This window comes from Archocentrus centrarchus, chromosome 11 (genome assembly GCF_007364275.1).
Source record: "Archocentrus centrarchus isolate MPI-CPG fArcCen1 chromosome 11, fArcCen1, whole genome shotgun sequence".
Lineage (NCBI taxonomy): Eukaryota > Metazoa > Chordata > Actinopteri > Cichliformes > Cichlidae > Archocentrus > Archocentrus centrarchus.
The window spans coordinates 21,316,768-21,333,804 of NC_044356.1; the positions used below are offsets into that span (position 1 = coordinate 21,316,768).

A 17,037-nucleotide genomic window follows, 5' to 3' on the forward strand; every position below is an offset into this window, starting at 1 on the left:
CACTATGCAGTGACTTAAGTGCTTTCATGTTTTGAGGACACCACTGAGGGTGTGTCACTGTACTTTGGTTCTAGTTTGGCTGATGATTTACATGTCATCACTGACTTAAACATCTTCCTATTGTGGAAGCACAGCCATATCTTCATTTACCTTCCCCCTTTTATCTTGCTTTCCAACAGTACATTCAATTTTAATGTACAGCAAATTTCTGTTTACACTGTCCATGCCAATGTGTGATTACTAAAGTGCATTGTTCCTTGTAAATATGCATACTCTCGTGTTGCTTTTTCTTGCATAATACAGCTTTTGCATCCAAATAAATCTTTGTGATTTGGATCAAGGCTTGCAGTCATGCATATAGTCATGAATCAGTCTCACTTAAGAACATGGCAGTGCTGCAGGTGGTAGTTATTTTGCTGTGCCAAAAATACCGAAGCAGATCTGTTTATGGTGATGATGTATGAATTCAGCTGCAGCACCTTCTACAACCACTAGAAGGCAGTGTGGCATGTATTTACTAGCATCTCTGCTTCATGTCCATTTAGGAGTAGGATTTATACATCGATACAATCTTTTATGCATAAAACTGACTGTATAGCACTGAAATCAGGCTACAAACAGACTGTAATTCTGGCGTCTAAAAAGGAATTTGCTGCTCTTGATGTTGTGCAAATATTTTAAGTTGGAGTTAAAAGAAAGTGCATTTGCTCAAGCATAGTCCTTAAGTACTAGGCCTGCTTCACGTACCTAATACTTCTACTTCACAACTATGCAGGAGGCTGTAATGTCTCTTCTACTTTGTTTACTTTCCCACTATATTTATATACCAATTAACTCAGCAGTTATTACATTAGAGATAGATAATTACAACCTGTGACAATCTAACCAGTGTAATGTTTGTTAATATAATATAAAGCAGGCTGGAATTACAGTCATGTGAAAAAGAAAGTGTTCACATAAAACTAAGTAATACCTTTACTGCTTCCACAGGGGTTAAGAAGATAAGCAGCAGCCATGTGCTGCCCGTCAAAAGCGCTTGATTACACGATCATCAGCAAGTGTGAGCACCTCTATAAATGCACAAGTTTTGGTAGTTTGCTGGTCTGGAGCACTCAATATAATCTAACTGTAGTCACCACCATGCATGAAAGGGCTAGGGTCATAGAAGAGGCTATCTGTCCGAAGCTGAAGCTTGGCCAAAAGTGGGGCATGCAACTGGAGAACAATCCCAAGCAGAGCAGCAAATTTACAATATGGTTGGAAAAAAAAAAATAGGTGTTGCAGTGGCCCAGTTAAAGTCCATCTGAACAGAAGCAATATTATATAGTAGAGTGGGCCAAAATTCCTCGAGACTAAAGAGAGAGAGACTGATAAAGTCATACAGAAAACAAGCTAATAAATAACAGAGTCCTATGAAAACATGGATGACACACACAAAAAAAGAGAAAATAAAATAAAATATGTTTTTAGGGAAGTTTTGTCTCCTCTGTCATTCTGTGCATGAGATCCAGAGATATTTTTTTTAAAAAAGTGCAGCGAAAGAAATTCAGATTCACTGTGAACTGCTGCATGTATAAAAACCTATTTCATTTTTATCAATTACAATCAAAATCCTGCTTTCATGAGTAGGTAAAGTTAATTCAATAATACTCATATGTGCTTACAGTGTTAAACCATTATGTCAAGCCCTTGAAACAGCCTAGTTTTCTGCCTGAACAAGTTTTCAGAGTTGTTATGTAAATTTTGATGAGCTCATGTTTCCTCAGTACTGGATTTAGAAGATTTAGAAATATTTACATTGTTCTCAGCACCGAGGTGAATCAGGGCAACTGCCTGTTTTTACAGGTGATGTTATAAACCCAGTTCTCAGACACATAGTCTATCTTTATCCTTTCACCCAGATAAGGTGATTCTGATCTTTGAGTGACAGTCACACCTCTGCAGATTCAAGTAAACGTACAACAGAAAGATGTCAGAGTACAAGGCCACCAGCAAAATCCACTCATGTTACAGACCAGAGGCCCTGGGCCTTATTCTATGAGACCTCTTCTTAAAATCGCTGTCACGAGTCACCCAACCTTTACTGAGTTTGAGCTGATGGAGAGGGACCCAGTTATCACCCTGTCAGAGTGGATTTTACACTTGATGATGACAAGTTGATGGTGACAGCAGAACACGCCTAAATCCTCCCAAAAGTTCCCTTCACCATGTAGTCATTCAATAAAAATGAGCTGTTTGAGAATGCCCACAGCTGCACGTATGAAGTAAACTTGTTTCATCTTTATCAGCTGCAATTAAAATCCTGCTTTCATGAATAGGTAAATATAACTCGATCATAAATGACAGATGGATTCCAGGTTGTTTCTGCTGACAGTGCAGTCCAGCACCTGTGTTCACACCCTGGATTTTATAACTTCAAGTCATCAGAGTTAGGAGTATGCAGCTGTACGGCAGACACCTCTTGGTACTCCCCAAATTTTCTTAAAAGATTCTACACTTGATGCTTTTTGTTTTATTTCTTCTCCTTCTTTTACTCATGCAATCCGCCATGCAGGGTTCATTTAAACACCACACGGTATTTTGTATCTGTTGAAAGTGTGTAGTTGTGAACTCTCTGCAAAGTACCGGTAGATGAAAAATGCAGTTAAGCTCATTCAGTCACATGTAGTGCAAGTCTCCCCAGCCGGACCTGAAAAACAGGTTAACAGCATCTTGGTAGTAGGATGCACGCTCCACCCTCGAACAATTTAAACATTAACTACTGTTTTGCACCTGCTGACAGTGCACATGTGCTTTTTTAAGAGCTATACTTTTCTAGGACTGAGGTTTAGTTTTCCACTGTGATAATTACGGAATATAAGTTTTTTTCTTTTGCAAACATCCTGACGAAACGATTCCCCGCCATAATAATAATAATAATAATAATAATTTTGGTTGACAAATTTAGACGCTGGAAGTTGTCTTTGAACCGCACCTGCTTTATTAACCAGCAGTGATGGAGGAGGCGGTGTCGCAGGGAGCGGAGCCGGCGGTCCGCGCAGCGAGAGAAGCGCCGCCGCCGCCGCCAGACTGCACAGCTGCTTGTTGTCATGGAGGAGCAAAGATGGCGGTCCTGGCCTATAGCCTGGGCAAACGCGAAATAAATCAACATTTCACCATTAAAAATGCCAAACTGATATCGCTGGCGGCTGTCCTTTTACTCCTCGTTTTTCATATTACTTCGCGGTATTATGGAGGTGGGTGCTGTTCTTATTTATTAAACTTAACGTTGATGGAAACACTTGACATTGCTACTGGTAGCTAGGTATCTGCGTGTGTATGCGAGAGCTTCTCTGCTTCTTAATTAGATAATTAGTTCTTAATTATCGTGGGTTGCTTTTTAAATGTTAAACGCATCGCCTGAAAAGGTAGGTGAAGCAAAAAGATGGTCTCATGCGCTAAATCTCCAACAGCAGCGTGAATGTTAGCCGACTTTGCCCGACTGGCTAGCTGCTAGCCATGCCTGTAGCTATGTTTACATGGAGCTGCTGATGCCAAAAATGCTTTATTGCTGCCGGAAAAGCCCCGGGAAGGTTCATGGAATTATATTTGATACGAAACATTTGCATTAGGAGGCCACTGGCATGCCAGCATGCAGAACCTGTTATGCTTGGTGTCCATACAACTGGTCATAAATTTGTCCGTAGTGCCATTCACAACTTAAAAACTCTAGATTTGCTGCTTTGTGATAGCAGCACTTTTTTTTTTTTTTTTTTTTTTTTTTTTTTTAAATTGTCTCAGGGCTGCAACAAATTTGCATTACTATATTGGATAGAGTTAGCCATGCGCGAGGGTTGGCTCACAGTTTTATTTCCTCATATTCATAGACAAACAGTGACACGACCACAAAGCAAAGAGTTGGGTTATGAATAAATAAAACGGGCATATTTACATTTGCTTCCTAGGTTGCTCGGTGTGGACTTTACCCATGAAAAGGTTACGGACCAGAGAGCTCTGTATGCACACTGTGAGCAGCTGCTTTGGCTGGGAATGATGCTGCATGCTGGTCTGCCCACCTTTCATGTTCGCTTGTTTCTGTGGATTGATTCAGTTGCAGATGGCTCCATTCATTTTGCAAACAAATGAATAGCTGGAGAGATTTATGCTTGAGCTAGATTGCTGATGGCTTCATTTTGCACCATGGCCCCTGGCAGAGCCATCTATTGTATAGTCCTTTTGACAGCATTGAATGAAAAGCCAGAGTACTATTCAGACAGCAGGTTTCTGTCATAGTCAGAGAGAAACTATGATTGAATGCAAGATAAGAGGGTTTTTTTGTTACTCACCAGAAAGTTCTCTGTGTCTTGCCTCCAGGCAGGGACTCGTGTGAATGGCTGCTGTCCAGAGGACGTTACTTGGGGGAGGATGTATGGCAGCCTTATGGCTGCATGATGCACAAATACAAAAGCATGTGAGTCACACTAACTCCTAAGATATTATACTGTATGTTCGGTACAAAGACTTGTGTATAAGTGATGGATGTGGGTTTGTCTCAGTCATTAAGGGTGGATGGGTAATTCCAAACAAGGACTTGAGGAGAAAAGGGCACTTGTGGACAAATAAAGGAAAATGGCATCATCCACCTCAACAAATAAATGTTTTTCATCTACATTTGGTTCTCACCAACCCTTTTGTTTTACAGTGAAGCCAAAACCTGCCTTGCTGAAAAGCGGGTAGCCTTTGTTGGCGATTCACGAATCAGGCAGCTGTTTTACTCCTTCGTCAAAATTATCGACTCTGAGCGAAAAGAAGAGGGGAACAAGGTAATTATGAGACACAGCACTGTTCAAGCCCAGGGTTTTTCTAAGAAAACTGTCACGTCATGGTGCACACAAAACAGATCTACAGATATGATGTGCAAATGAGGCACAAAGATATGTTTTAACTCAAAGCAATGCTATGCAGCAGTAATAAGGTCTGATCTCAAGCTGGTGAAAAGTATCACTGACTGTCTAACACACTTCCTGTCTGTCTGTCCACATTATAACATCTGAAGCATGAGGACATTTCCTTTGAAGACAAGAGTTACTCTATTAATGTGGTGAGTTATTCGCTTACTTCCTGTTATTAACAGGTTCTTGGTTTAAAAAAAAAAAAAGTGACACGAGTGTCTTTTTTTTTTAAATTCATCTTTGTGTTTAGGACTTTCTGTGGTACCCAGAGGCAAATAATTCAATGAAGGAACGCTTGATATCATGGACACATGTGAGTATATGTTATCATTAAGAGGTCATGAATCGTTAATCAAATGAGGTTCATAAATTTAAGTACAGTGTCTCTTTTGCTATGCAGGAAGCTTCAGCAAAGCCAGACGTTATCATCCTTGGAGCCGCCACGGTAAACTCTGTGAATGCCTGCGTATTTTGCGTGAGACAAACATAAGGCGGTGGCTGTGTTATGTCAATCCTGACTGTTTACCCATTCACACAGTGGTCCATCAAGTTGCACGGTGGCAGCGCCGAGGCCCTCCAGCAGTACAGAGTCAACTTGACTGCAATTGTGGGGCATCTGGTGAAGCTAGCTGAGCATGGGGAGGTCTACTGGGTGCTGCAAGGTGTGCTCAGCTTCCACCAAACCACACGACACAGGAGCTTTTTATGATCACACTCAGACGTCTAGAGTACGAGGCATGGCTGGAAAATGATAAAGCTCACGCTGTTTAAATTGGCACGTCTCATAATACTGCCTGTTGTCTTCACTGCAGTAGTTTACTTCTTGTGCCATGACTGCATTAATGTCATTTGGTATTAACATAAAGAAGACTTGATGGCTCCAAAGAGTGCACACATGCCAAATAAATTTATAGCAGCACTTTCGTTTGGTAGAACATATTTTCCAATTTTTCACTTTTTGGTTGCTAGAATTTACTGCATTTTTTTTTTTAAAGAAACAAAACAGGCAAAATAAAAACAGCAAGAAATGTCCTTTTAGCATATTTATTTCACACTGAAGTAATTTCCTGCATTGCCCATTGATTGTCCACTTCAAATTTTCATGCATGCACCCTCTCATCTAAACCTCTTTTGCAGATCCAGTAAATGAGGAGGTGTTAAGTGAGAACAGAAAGATGATAACCAACCAGCAGCTGGAGCTATACAATGAAGCAGCAGTGGATGTGCTCAACAGCAGCAAGCGTAATGGCAAATCTCGGGTCAGGCTGATGGCCGCTTCCCGTCAGGCTGCACTGGAAACTATCATCAAGTCAGATGATGGTTTGCACCTGCCTGAGAGCACCAGGAATGTGGTAAATGAATTAATGAGTGCAGTGTTGGCACGGTTCTTTCATTAGTATCCTTGAATGGTACTCACTTCCTCTTCACCTTCTTTTTTCAACCGTCTTCTCAGGGAGCCATGATCCTCATGAACTCTGTGTGCAACAAGATACTGAGGCCCATTGATGGTTCCTGCTGCCAGACATTGCGACCCCCTAACTTGCTCCAGAAACTGTCAGCTTGCTTCTTCCTCGGTTCGGCCGTAGTTTTTGTGGTCTTCCACCTCCTTGGCAACAGTCGCCACCGCCGACATGTGCCCCCTGATGTGGAGAGCCTGGAGGAGAAGAAGCCAGCTACTGCAGCTGTTCCCCTTGGTCCAAAGGCGCCTTTCCAGGCTCTCTGCAGGATGGGCATCATAATGGGCTATTTTTACCTTTGTGACAGAGCAGATATGTTCATGAAAGAGCAGAAGTTTTACACACATTCCACATTCTTCATCCCGCTCATCTACATATTTGTACTGGGAGTGTTCTACAGTGAGAACAGCAAGGAGGTGAGATGGTGCAGCTCACTGCTACTACACTTTTTTTTTTTTTTTTTTTTAAATTGTGTGTTTTTGCTTCAAGCAGCACAATATAACAGTGTCGATACAATCTCACTCCATTTTCTTTTTAACTTCACTTCCACACAGGCAAAATTACTCAACCGAGAACAGACAGACGAGTGGAAAGGCTGGATGCAGCTTGTCATCCTCATCTATCATATATCTGGAGCAAGTGCTGTGAGTCCCAATTATTTCTACGAAACATCCATTTGGGAGTCTCCTGCTGTATGATGATATCTGAAAAGCTTGATGATTGTTTTTCTGTCTTTCAGTTCATCCCAGTGTACATGCATGTGCGGGTGCTGGTGGCAGCGTACCTGTTTCAGACTGGCTATGGACACTTTTCCTTTTTCTGGCTCAAAGGAGACTTTGGACTTTACAGAGTATGCCAGGTAGCGGTGCTGTCAGTTATACTTTAACTTTATATTTTCATTGAGAATTGATTCTGAGTCATAGTAAACATCCTGTGTATGAGGTGTAATCAGAATGTTCTGTGCATTTAAGAAGAAGAGAAAAAAAAAAAAGATTTAGATTTGGACGATCTTCCAGTGGCTGCTATTTTTTTTGGATCACTCTGTGGAAGTCCCACACTGATCACATGCATGTGACTTCACAGACTTGAGCAGATTTCAGGCTTGCACAGATGTACATCAGCTGTCAAACTTCCAAATAGAGGATCATTCTTGGAAATGATAACCCAAAAACCTCAGAAGCCGTGAAAGAACCCACAGTGTCCAAGACCAAGGGCAGCTCATCAGGCCTGGATTGTGACAAAGGAGCATGTGCCACTTTTTGGGTTTGGTTTTCCTTTCACCATTCACAGAGCACGGTGCAGGTGGCATGGTGGTTAGCACTGTTGCCTCACAGGAAGAATGTCCTAGGTTTGAATCCACCTTGGCTGGGGCCTTTCTGTGTGGAGTTTGCATGTTTGTGGGTTTTCTCTAGGTACTCTGGTTTCCTTCCACAGTCCAAAGACATGTACTTAGTGGACTTTAAGGTTAATTGGTGATTCTCTCTGTGTTAGCCCTACGCCAGGCTGGTGACCTATGACAGCTAGGATGCCCCCCTCCCCAACCTTGAAAAGGATAAGTGAAAGAAGATGTATGGATGGATGGCATTCACAGTGATGTGCACCATGAAATTTTCTTCTTGATTCAGACTTGGGATGTCCTACAAGAAAACATTCATCACATAATCTGACCTGGCACACAACACATTGAGTACTCAGCCACACAGAAACAGTCTTTCCTGACCTCTTATCCTCCACACCAGATTGGCTCGCGTTAGATCTCGTCACCAGAATGAAATTTAAGTTGAAGGTTTGGCGTTTTGATTCAGTGGACAAGATACAGTGCACATCGCAGATCTGTAAGTGGTCAGAACCAGACTTACACTGACCGAGTGATCTAAAAATAGCAGCTGTGCTGGAAGCAGTTTAGCTAAATAGAGTAATTTTTGGATGTGTGTGTTAGTATCAGTAAGATATTTGTCTTTTGAGTGAGCTTCATAGGTTTTTTGTGTCATATTCATCCACAGGTGCTTTTCCGTCTGAACTTCCTGGTGTTGGTGCTGTGTGTGGTAATGGACAGACCGTACCAGTTCTATTACTTTGTTCCCTTGGTCACCTTCTGGTTTGTCGTTATCTACACCACGATGGCCATGTGGCCTCAGATCCTTCAGAAGACAGCTAACAGTAGGTGTCAAATAACTGATCTTTATATGCTCCACTCAGTGGTATCCTGCACTGTGTGAATAAACACGGATGATTAATTCATGTCATAAATGTGAGCAGCAGGATTGCATTTCATGTGTCTTCTCTTCTGAACAGGTAGCAGCATGTGGCATTTTGGGGTCTTAGCAAAGTTACTGGGCCTCCTAATGTTCATCTGCTTTTTTGCCTTTTCACAGGTGGGTCAGCTGAAAACATTCTTACAATTGTAACCCTGCTTTTTATTTAATTATATCTTTAGTTAATCACATCCTTAGTTCTTCATGCAGCACCATATTGACCACTGAACTATGCCTTTTTTTTTTTTTTTTTAAATAAATCAAATGTTTGTTCCACTTTTGTAAAACTCTACTTGCTTTATATAATGTCCACGTTTTGCATTCTGACTCCAGGGAGTTTTTGAGCGTGTCTTCTCTGTCTGGCCCATCTCTAAGCTCTTTGAGCTGAATGGAAGCATCCATGAATGGTGGTTCAGATGGAAGCTGGACCGATTTGTAAGTCAGATGTTTCCTCTAGATGCAACCAAGAGCACTTTTTTTCCCCCAAGTGTTGACAAATTTTTTGTTGTAATGTATTTATGTTGTGGCACTTTTTTTTGCAGGCAGTGATACATGGCATGTTATTTGCCTTCATCTATCTGGTGCTGCAGAAGCGTCAGGTGCTGTTGGAGGGAAAAGGAGATGGTCTCTTCTCAGCCAAGATTTCCAACCTGCTCCTTTTCCTCTCTGTTGTCTCCTTCATAGTAAGTCTCTTTACCCTTGTGTGTCACATGTTTTGGTCTTACAAGTACTGAGGTTTAGACTTTAATTTAGATTGCTTTTTTTTTTTTTTTTAATTTGAAGTTCTTTTTTGTATATTTCATTTAAGTAACAAACACAAAGTGCACAAGAGAATGTTTAAACAGGAGCAAGATTTACACACGTGAAAAACTTGATAGCCCTGGCAAGCTCTTGTATTAACTGCAGATTACAATATCTGCTTGGTAAGGGGTCATCAAACTCAAGTCAGTTACTCGCTGTTAAGTAAATCATGGTCCTTAACATCTCCTCCTCCACATCATTCTAGACTTACTCAATATGGGCAAGCAGCTGCAAAACCAAAACAGAGTGCAACGAGATGCATCCCTATATCTCTGTGGTCCAGGTACAATTTTTATTTTTCTTTCTTTGGCTTTTAATTCTTTGTTTTGACTCATTTTGACACATGAATTCCATGAAGTGTTGGTGCAATCAAGTATGAATGTTTGAGTCAGAGTAGTTGTTACTGCTGGAAATCTTCCTTTTTTATTTTGGGTGATGTGGTGGCACCTGGATGCAGTGTGCAGCAGGCAGGATGTAATTGTTTGATTCTCACGTTAGCGCAACCGGACAATATACAGACTTGGTACTGGTGCTAGAGGGTTAGACTATTTAATGTCTAAACTCTTTGGGACATCTGTGCTCTCACATACAATTCTGTCTAGATGGGCTACTTTGTATGTTTCAAAACAACTTTACCCTGACATCAGAGGCCTGTATTATGAAGCAGGATTTCATTTTATCCAGGTAACTTCAGGGTTGACCCTGGGTTTTCTGTACTACAAAGAGGGTTCACTTCTTATCAGGATATGTCACCTTGGTAACTTATGTTGCACAGGTTATGTTCCAGATTAGAGATCAACAGGTGTGAAAACACCTGTGCATGTAGACTAATTTAAAAAACAAAATTTCAAGTAACTTGATTATTTAAAAAAAAAAAAAAAAAAACTTTTTTTTTTTTTTTTTGCTGCAATGCTTTGTCTAATCCACAACTGTAGCGCTCAGGTCTCACCATGTAAGCGTGAGTGTTGACCGTTGTACATTAGTGACTAAAAATAGACCTGCAGTAGAAACGTATTTAGGAGCGCGGCGTATGAATAAAAAGTATGAGTCTTTTTTTTTTTTTTTTTTTTGAATTTTTGGCCACAGCGGCTTTTATGGGCAGTGGAGAGAGACAGGAAATGGGGGAGAGATACAGGGGAAGACACGCAGGCAAATTGGCGACGGGCTGGGACTCGAACCCAGCGCTGCCCGCACTGCAACGTGGCATATGTATGTGGTCGCCTGCTTCACCACTAAGCCACCCAGGCGAACCCTAAATAGTCTCTCTAAACGCACACAGCAAAGCACAGAGAGGCAGAGCTGTTACCAAGATGATGAACTCAGGTGGAGTGAATGGAAACATCCAAAACAGCAGCGCTTGTTCCTGTAATCACAATTAAAACCTTTACTGGGAAACATCTGGAGGAGCCCTTCATCAACCATCTGATCAACAAGCGCCAATGTGAAAAAAAGCAAACTTTCTATCCGCTTCCATCCACCGCAGTTTGTTTTAGACAGCAAAAGATCTACAGTAAAACTACAGAAGTTAAACTATGCAGCTGAACTCTTAACTTAGTCTGATATGTTTAAATTATTATTAACCTCATTTATTAACACTAATTATTAACATGTACACCATCAGAACGTCTATTTTCTGCAGCAGGAAACGTTGCATCAAAGCACAGGACAAACATCAGTTCTGAGAGTGTTGATGTGCTTTTCTTCATGCTCCTTTAAAGGCTTATAGACGCACCTGATGGCTCATTTACGACCACACCTAAACACACACACGCACAAAAACACATACACATGTGAACACATACAGAAGTTACCTCACCCAGGAGATACATTACCAGAATTCTTTTTTTGCTTCCTATTAATGTAAGAAAGCCTTCATGTCTTAGTCTAGGTTGCATGCTTACCTCATTCTATTTGACATTGATTTTTTTATTTATTTTTTTTTAAATATGGCACGTAATTACAATGATTGGCTTTAGTTATTTTTTGACAGATGTATGCAGTTAAACTCTTAAAAATTTCAAAACTGCTTGCTGCAGGTATCACTGCCACATAAACCAGGACGGCCTTCAGCAAGCTGCCTAATTTAAACATTGTGTCAGACTAAGTTAACAGTTCATCTGCATTTGTTACTTTAACTCCTGTAGCTTTACTGCAGATTGCTGCTGTGTAAAACAATCGGCGGTGTATGGCAGCAGCTACAAAGTGTACTTTTCTTCACACTGGAGTTTTGAACTTTACTTCACTTGGTGCTCGTTGATCAGATGGTTTGATGAAGGGTTCCTGCCAGCTGTTTGCCCAGTTAAGTTTTCGTGCTGTTATGGATTCTAGAAAAAAAACGTTTCTTTCACTCCACTTGAGTTCATCAACTCGGTGACGGCTCTGCTTCTTTGCGTTTCGCCGTTTGTGTGTAGACAGACTCCACATTAAACTGTGACAGCATCGTCGTCACTGCTGCTGTTGTGTTATCGGTCTTTTTGTTAAAAAACCGGGGCCTGCGTGGATTTAATGTTGTAATACTTTTTATTTATGCTCCTATATACATTTGTACTGCAGGTCTCTTTGTAGTCGCAAATGTGTGTGAAACGCTCGTGCTTACATGGTCACACCTAAGTGCTGCAGAGTCGTGGTTTAAACAAAGCAGCGAAGCAAAAAGATTTTTGTTGAGTTACTTGTTTCAGCCCTAATGTGAACTTACTCGTACCTAGATCGGGACACCCTGGGTTAACTTATCGAGTTAATAACCAGCTTCATGTGACCTTTTATCCTGACTGCCAGTGTTAGGGTAAGTGAGTCCAGATAACGGAAAGATAGCCTGGGTATGTTGAACTCACTTTATAGTACAGGGCCCATGTCTTCCCGGAGTCATGAAGTTAATCTTACCACTTAATCTGAGGGGAAAAAAGTGTGAGATGATCAATAATATGTAATTTCATTGGTTTCTGCCTAACATATCTTTAACCATTACATTATATGACAGACTCTGGAGCTTGAAAAAGGCGACTGGACTTCTTTTTGTTTCTTGAAGACGTTTCACCTCTCATCCGAAAGGCTTCTTCAGTTCTCAACCAAATGGTGGAGAGACCCAGGTATTTAAACCCCTGTGGGCGTAGTCCCCTGGAGGTGGTCATGACCCTCTATTGATCATGTGCGTGAACACATGTGCCCAGGTGTGAAGGGGGTATACTTCAAACCAAGTCACACCCTAAGACAAAAACTGGTTCATCCCAAGGACAAACCCGCCAAACACAAGATCAGCGATGTAGTGTATGCTGTTCAGTGCAGTGAAGAGTGCTCGGACCTCTACATTGGTGAAACCAAACAGCCTCTTCACAAACGAATGGCACAACATAGAAGAGCCACCTCGACAGGACAAGATTCAGCAGTACATCTGCATCTGAAGGAAAAAGGGCACTCTTTTGAGGATGCCAATGTCCACATTTTGGACAGGGAAAACAGATGGTTTGAAAGAGGAGTGAAAGAAGCCATCTATGTCCACTGTGAACAACCATCATTGAACAGAGGAGGTGGATTACGTCACCAACTTTCCCCCGCTTACAGTGCTGTCCTGAGCTCCCTTCCCAGACGTCTCAACCCCCATTCACACCTTTGTTCCAGTGACCTCAATAGGCCACAGGAAACAATGGAGCGGAGTCCTAAATTGGTTTCAACTGAAACCACTGATTAAATATGACCCACGCCCCCTTCACACCTGGGCACATGTGTTCACGCACATGATCAATAGAGGGTCATGACCACCTCCAGGGGACTACGCCCACAGGGGTTTAAATACCTGGGTCTCTCCACCATTTGGTTGAGAACTGAAGAAGCCTTTCGGATGAGAGGTGAAACGTCTTCAAGAAACAAAAAGAAGTCCAGTCGCCTTTTTCAAGCTCCAGAGACAACTATGACCTGGATAACTGAGAATCTACACAGACATTATATGACAGAGTTTAAGACCAAGAGAGATGGCATCTATTAATGGCTCAGGATACTATCTAGAACCAATCCACACCATATTCTTCTGTTTGCATTTACATTTGCTCAACTTGTAGACCGCTACATCCAGTAATAATGGATAATTTGCCTGTTGTAACTTCAAGCTTTGATTCTTAGAGATGTCTCTGATCTCTGTGTGCAGATCTTGGCTTTCATTCTCATCAGGAACATTCCTGGCTACGCCCGCTCTATATATAGTTCATTCTTTGCATGGTTTGGAAAGATCTCCTTAGAGGTAAGGTTATCTTAGCTCTAGAACCACAGTAATATAATTGAAAGTTTAGTAAAATAACCCTGGGGGGGTCTCCAATTACACAAGACTCTCTTATGAAAAGAGTGTTTGTAAAATTTAAACTGCTGTTCCTTAATTTCCTTCATATATTTATAGATTTTCCTTCATATGTTACTCTGCTGAATAATCATATTAACCCATGTTAGAGTTTGAAGCAATGGGAATATCCTTTGTGTCCCACCCACAGCTTTTCATTTGCCAGTATCACATATGGCTTGCGGCAGACACCAAGGGGATTTTGGTCCTGATCCCAGGAAACCCCTCACTCAACATTATGGTCAGCACCTTCATCTTTGTTTGTGTGGCTCATGAAATTTCCCTCATCACCAATGACCTGGCCCAGGTGGTCATCCCCAAAGACAGCATGGCCCTGCTGAAGAGACTGGGGGCCATGGGGATTCTCAGTCTCATTGTATTGCTGGTGTCCAGGGTTAGCCAGCCCACACCTGGCGTCTGATGGACACCTCCTGAGGGGAGCCGGCAGGGAAGGAGATCCACTAAGCCCCTGCTGAGATTGAAGTTGGGCACAGATGGAAGTCAGGAGCCAGCCCTGTGTTTTAGCTACTGGTGAGATATAAGGCAGCATCAGCAGTGACCTGCGGGAGAACGGTGTCTGTCTACTGGCCACATTTGAGCACAGTCTGTACTTTCTGACTGCTGTGAAAGTCTCACACTGAAGAAAAGAAAAATGCCCAAAAGAAGAGGAGCCAGTCCTTTCAGGGCAAGTCCAAATTGTGGGGGTGGGGGCACACTGAAATGTTTACAGTATCTGGTTTCTGGATTTGGAAATGCAGAATCTCAACACAAAGCATGACGTCCTCCTTTTAAGACGTCACGCTTGCTTTGCTTGGCAGCATTGCTATTTAGCCAAACCCTGATGAGCTTATTTTGTCGCATGCAGAACTTTCTGTAATCGCTTTGGGAGGGATCGCTCAGCACACCCACTCCGTCCGTGTTTCAGTACCAGTTGAAGGGGGTTTCACTCAGGTGGATCCGTAACTTGCATATTCAGATACCTACTCTTTTACAATAAATGCGTTAAACTGTGCTGCATTTTCTGATCGGCATCACGTTGTACAGGATTTCTGGTGACTTCAAATGGTGTCAGATATCTAAATATAAGAAATAGGGACCAACAACTGGCTTGGATGATCAGTAACTGATGAGAGTAAAAATTTGGAGTGCAATGGTTAAAATGTTGGAATATCCTCCAACCGTGTTTTTTTTGTTTTGTTTTGTTTTGTTTTTTTGTGTAAATTTTAGAAATGAAAGGCTGTGGTCACCTGCTGTAGCTATGAAATTCTATGTGACATGTACAGTATTTAATTATTTTAAATTAAGTTTATATTTTATACAGTTTTTGTTTGTTTTTTGAGGGGTTTGGGGGGGGGGGGGGGGGGGGGGGGGCTCGCTTTGTTTTGTTTTGTACTTTGCGCCTACAACTGCTATTTGTGAAGGAAGTGTTATATAGACAATTTTGAACCCACCCCAGACTCTCATAGACGATTACCTGATGGGGAGGTTGAGCCTTTTAGCAGTCTTGTCCTATCAGTAGCTTACTTCCTAGTCTGTGTATATTTGTACAGTAGTGACAGATTTATTTTATACAGCATTGCTTCAGCAGTAATTTTAGTCCATTACTGTTTTTTGTGTCCATTAAAACACGTCTCATAGTTCCATTGGAAAATGTACAAAGTTGCACATGCTATTCTAAACAGTTGGGTGACAAATTAAAGGAAAACTTAACTCTTGACCTCTGTAGAGAGGGGATGCGGTGGCTCTGGTAGGCTGCAGGGGGCGCTGTAAATCAACACAAAAGTTTTGAACGAACACTTATCCTATGACATTTCTGTCGGGAGTGGTTTCTTTCATGATGAGAATGTCCCCCCCCCCCCCCCCATTCAAGGGCTCGACGGGTCTCTGAACGGCCTATACAGTCACCTGATCTCAACCTGACATTCTAAGAAATTTTTGACTGACAAGTTAGATATTGCTCCACACATCTCCATCATCAAAACACCAGATGATGATGCTGTTTTTCCCTTCAGTACAGCAGACTTGTATATCAATGGCAGGCTTCTTCTGGCAGCATATGAGAGCCCAAAACTTTTTTTTTTTTTTTTTTCTCCCATTAAATTGTCACCCATCTGTTTATCCTCGGCTGTCACAGCCAGTGAACTTTCTGGTCAGTGAGTGAGCGAGTGAGGGAAGTGATGTCTTAGTGATGCCTTTGAATATACTGTGGGTTTTTGTTTTATTTCTTGGCCTTTTTTTCAGTGGCTTATACCAACAGTACATCCTCAGATGACAGGAGTCACATCTGTGATGTAGCTGGAATCATAAACTTCCATGTTTAGGCACTTTGTTTGAGGGCCACAGTTTAAAAACCACTTGGTAATGCACTGATTGAGCTGAGAAGACATGTTAACTGTTAATTAAATGAAAATGTTGTACATTTTGTCAGGCGGTGTGTGTCTCTCTCTCTTGCGGTTTTATCCTCACAAACATTTAGGAGGGAGAGGATTTTTATTTTAACACCTGCATTTTTCCTCCATTTCCTTGTTGAGGTGTAATTCAGTGTTTAACACAGTATCAGTGCACATGCGCAATGCACTTTTTTTTTTATTTGTATTTGGCTCAGTCATGTCATTTGGCAGATTTAAGACAATATAATGTAAAATGTAAGATGTATTGCAAATGAATTTTTAATAATTCCGCTACCACTGGGTAGTAAAAGGCTGTGGTATTACTCGTTCTCAATTCATGTATGTAGGCCCACATTGTTTTCTCCACAGTGGAACAATTTCATGTGTCGCTCTTTAATCTTTTTCTGATAATGTAGTTTGGGTGCTGTTCTCAAACTAAAGAGAGCCAAGTAAATGTTAAATTAATACCGCTCAGCGCCTCTTGTACGGATGAGAATGGCATATAGATGTTACTGTTCTCTTTGATATGTAAAGTTTACTGATCTGTATGTTTTTTTGTTTGTTTGTTTTTACATCTATTAGTGATCGACAGCAATACAGTAAATTCAGTTAATGTGTTGGGCCTTAACTGATCTCTTTGGTCGTGTAAAAGCAACAAGTATTTATACCCCGTGTAGGGCCTCTTTTGAAATATATTACATGTAAAAGAAAAAAAAATTGTGATGTCTTAAAAAATGTGAAATGTATCCATATTATTTATAAATGCCTTTATTCTGTTGTACATTGATAAGAATACCTTCATAAAATGTGCGGTTTTGGCTTCTTTTAGTGGGGGGAGAAAACCTTTCCTTCTTTTTTATTATTGGGACAAAAGTACAT

The 17,037-nt window shown here is 41.3% G+C and overlaps 1 protein-coding gene across 1 annotated transcript; it reads left to right on the forward strand.

Annotated features, from left to right (window-relative positions):
• The first annotated feature begins 3,057 nt into the window (after nucleotides 1-3,057).
• casd1 (CAS1 domain sialic acid O acetyltransferase 1) lies at nucleotides 3,058-15,104 on the forward strand. Its single transcript, XM_030741544.1, has 18 exons — nucleotides 3,058-3,236; nucleotides 4,354-4,450; nucleotides 4,682-4,802; nucleotides 5,036-5,080; nucleotides 5,182-5,244; nucleotides 5,332-5,376; nucleotides 5,470-5,593; nucleotides 6,069-6,283; nucleotides 6,385-6,804; nucleotides 6,943-7,032; nucleotides 7,128-7,247; nucleotides 8,392-8,548; nucleotides 8,684-8,763; nucleotides 8,977-9,078; nucleotides 9,186-9,326; nucleotides 9,650-9,727; nucleotides 13,583-13,675; nucleotides 13,920-15,104. Exons 1-18 carry the CDS (start codon nucleotides 3,104-3,106, stop codon nucleotides 14,187-14,189), a joined length of 2,394 nt encoding a protein of 797 aa, XP_030597404.1. The 5' UTR covers nucleotides 3,058-3,103; the 3' UTR covers nucleotides 14,190-15,104.
• Nucleotides 15,105-17,037: the final 1,933 nt, after the last annotated feature.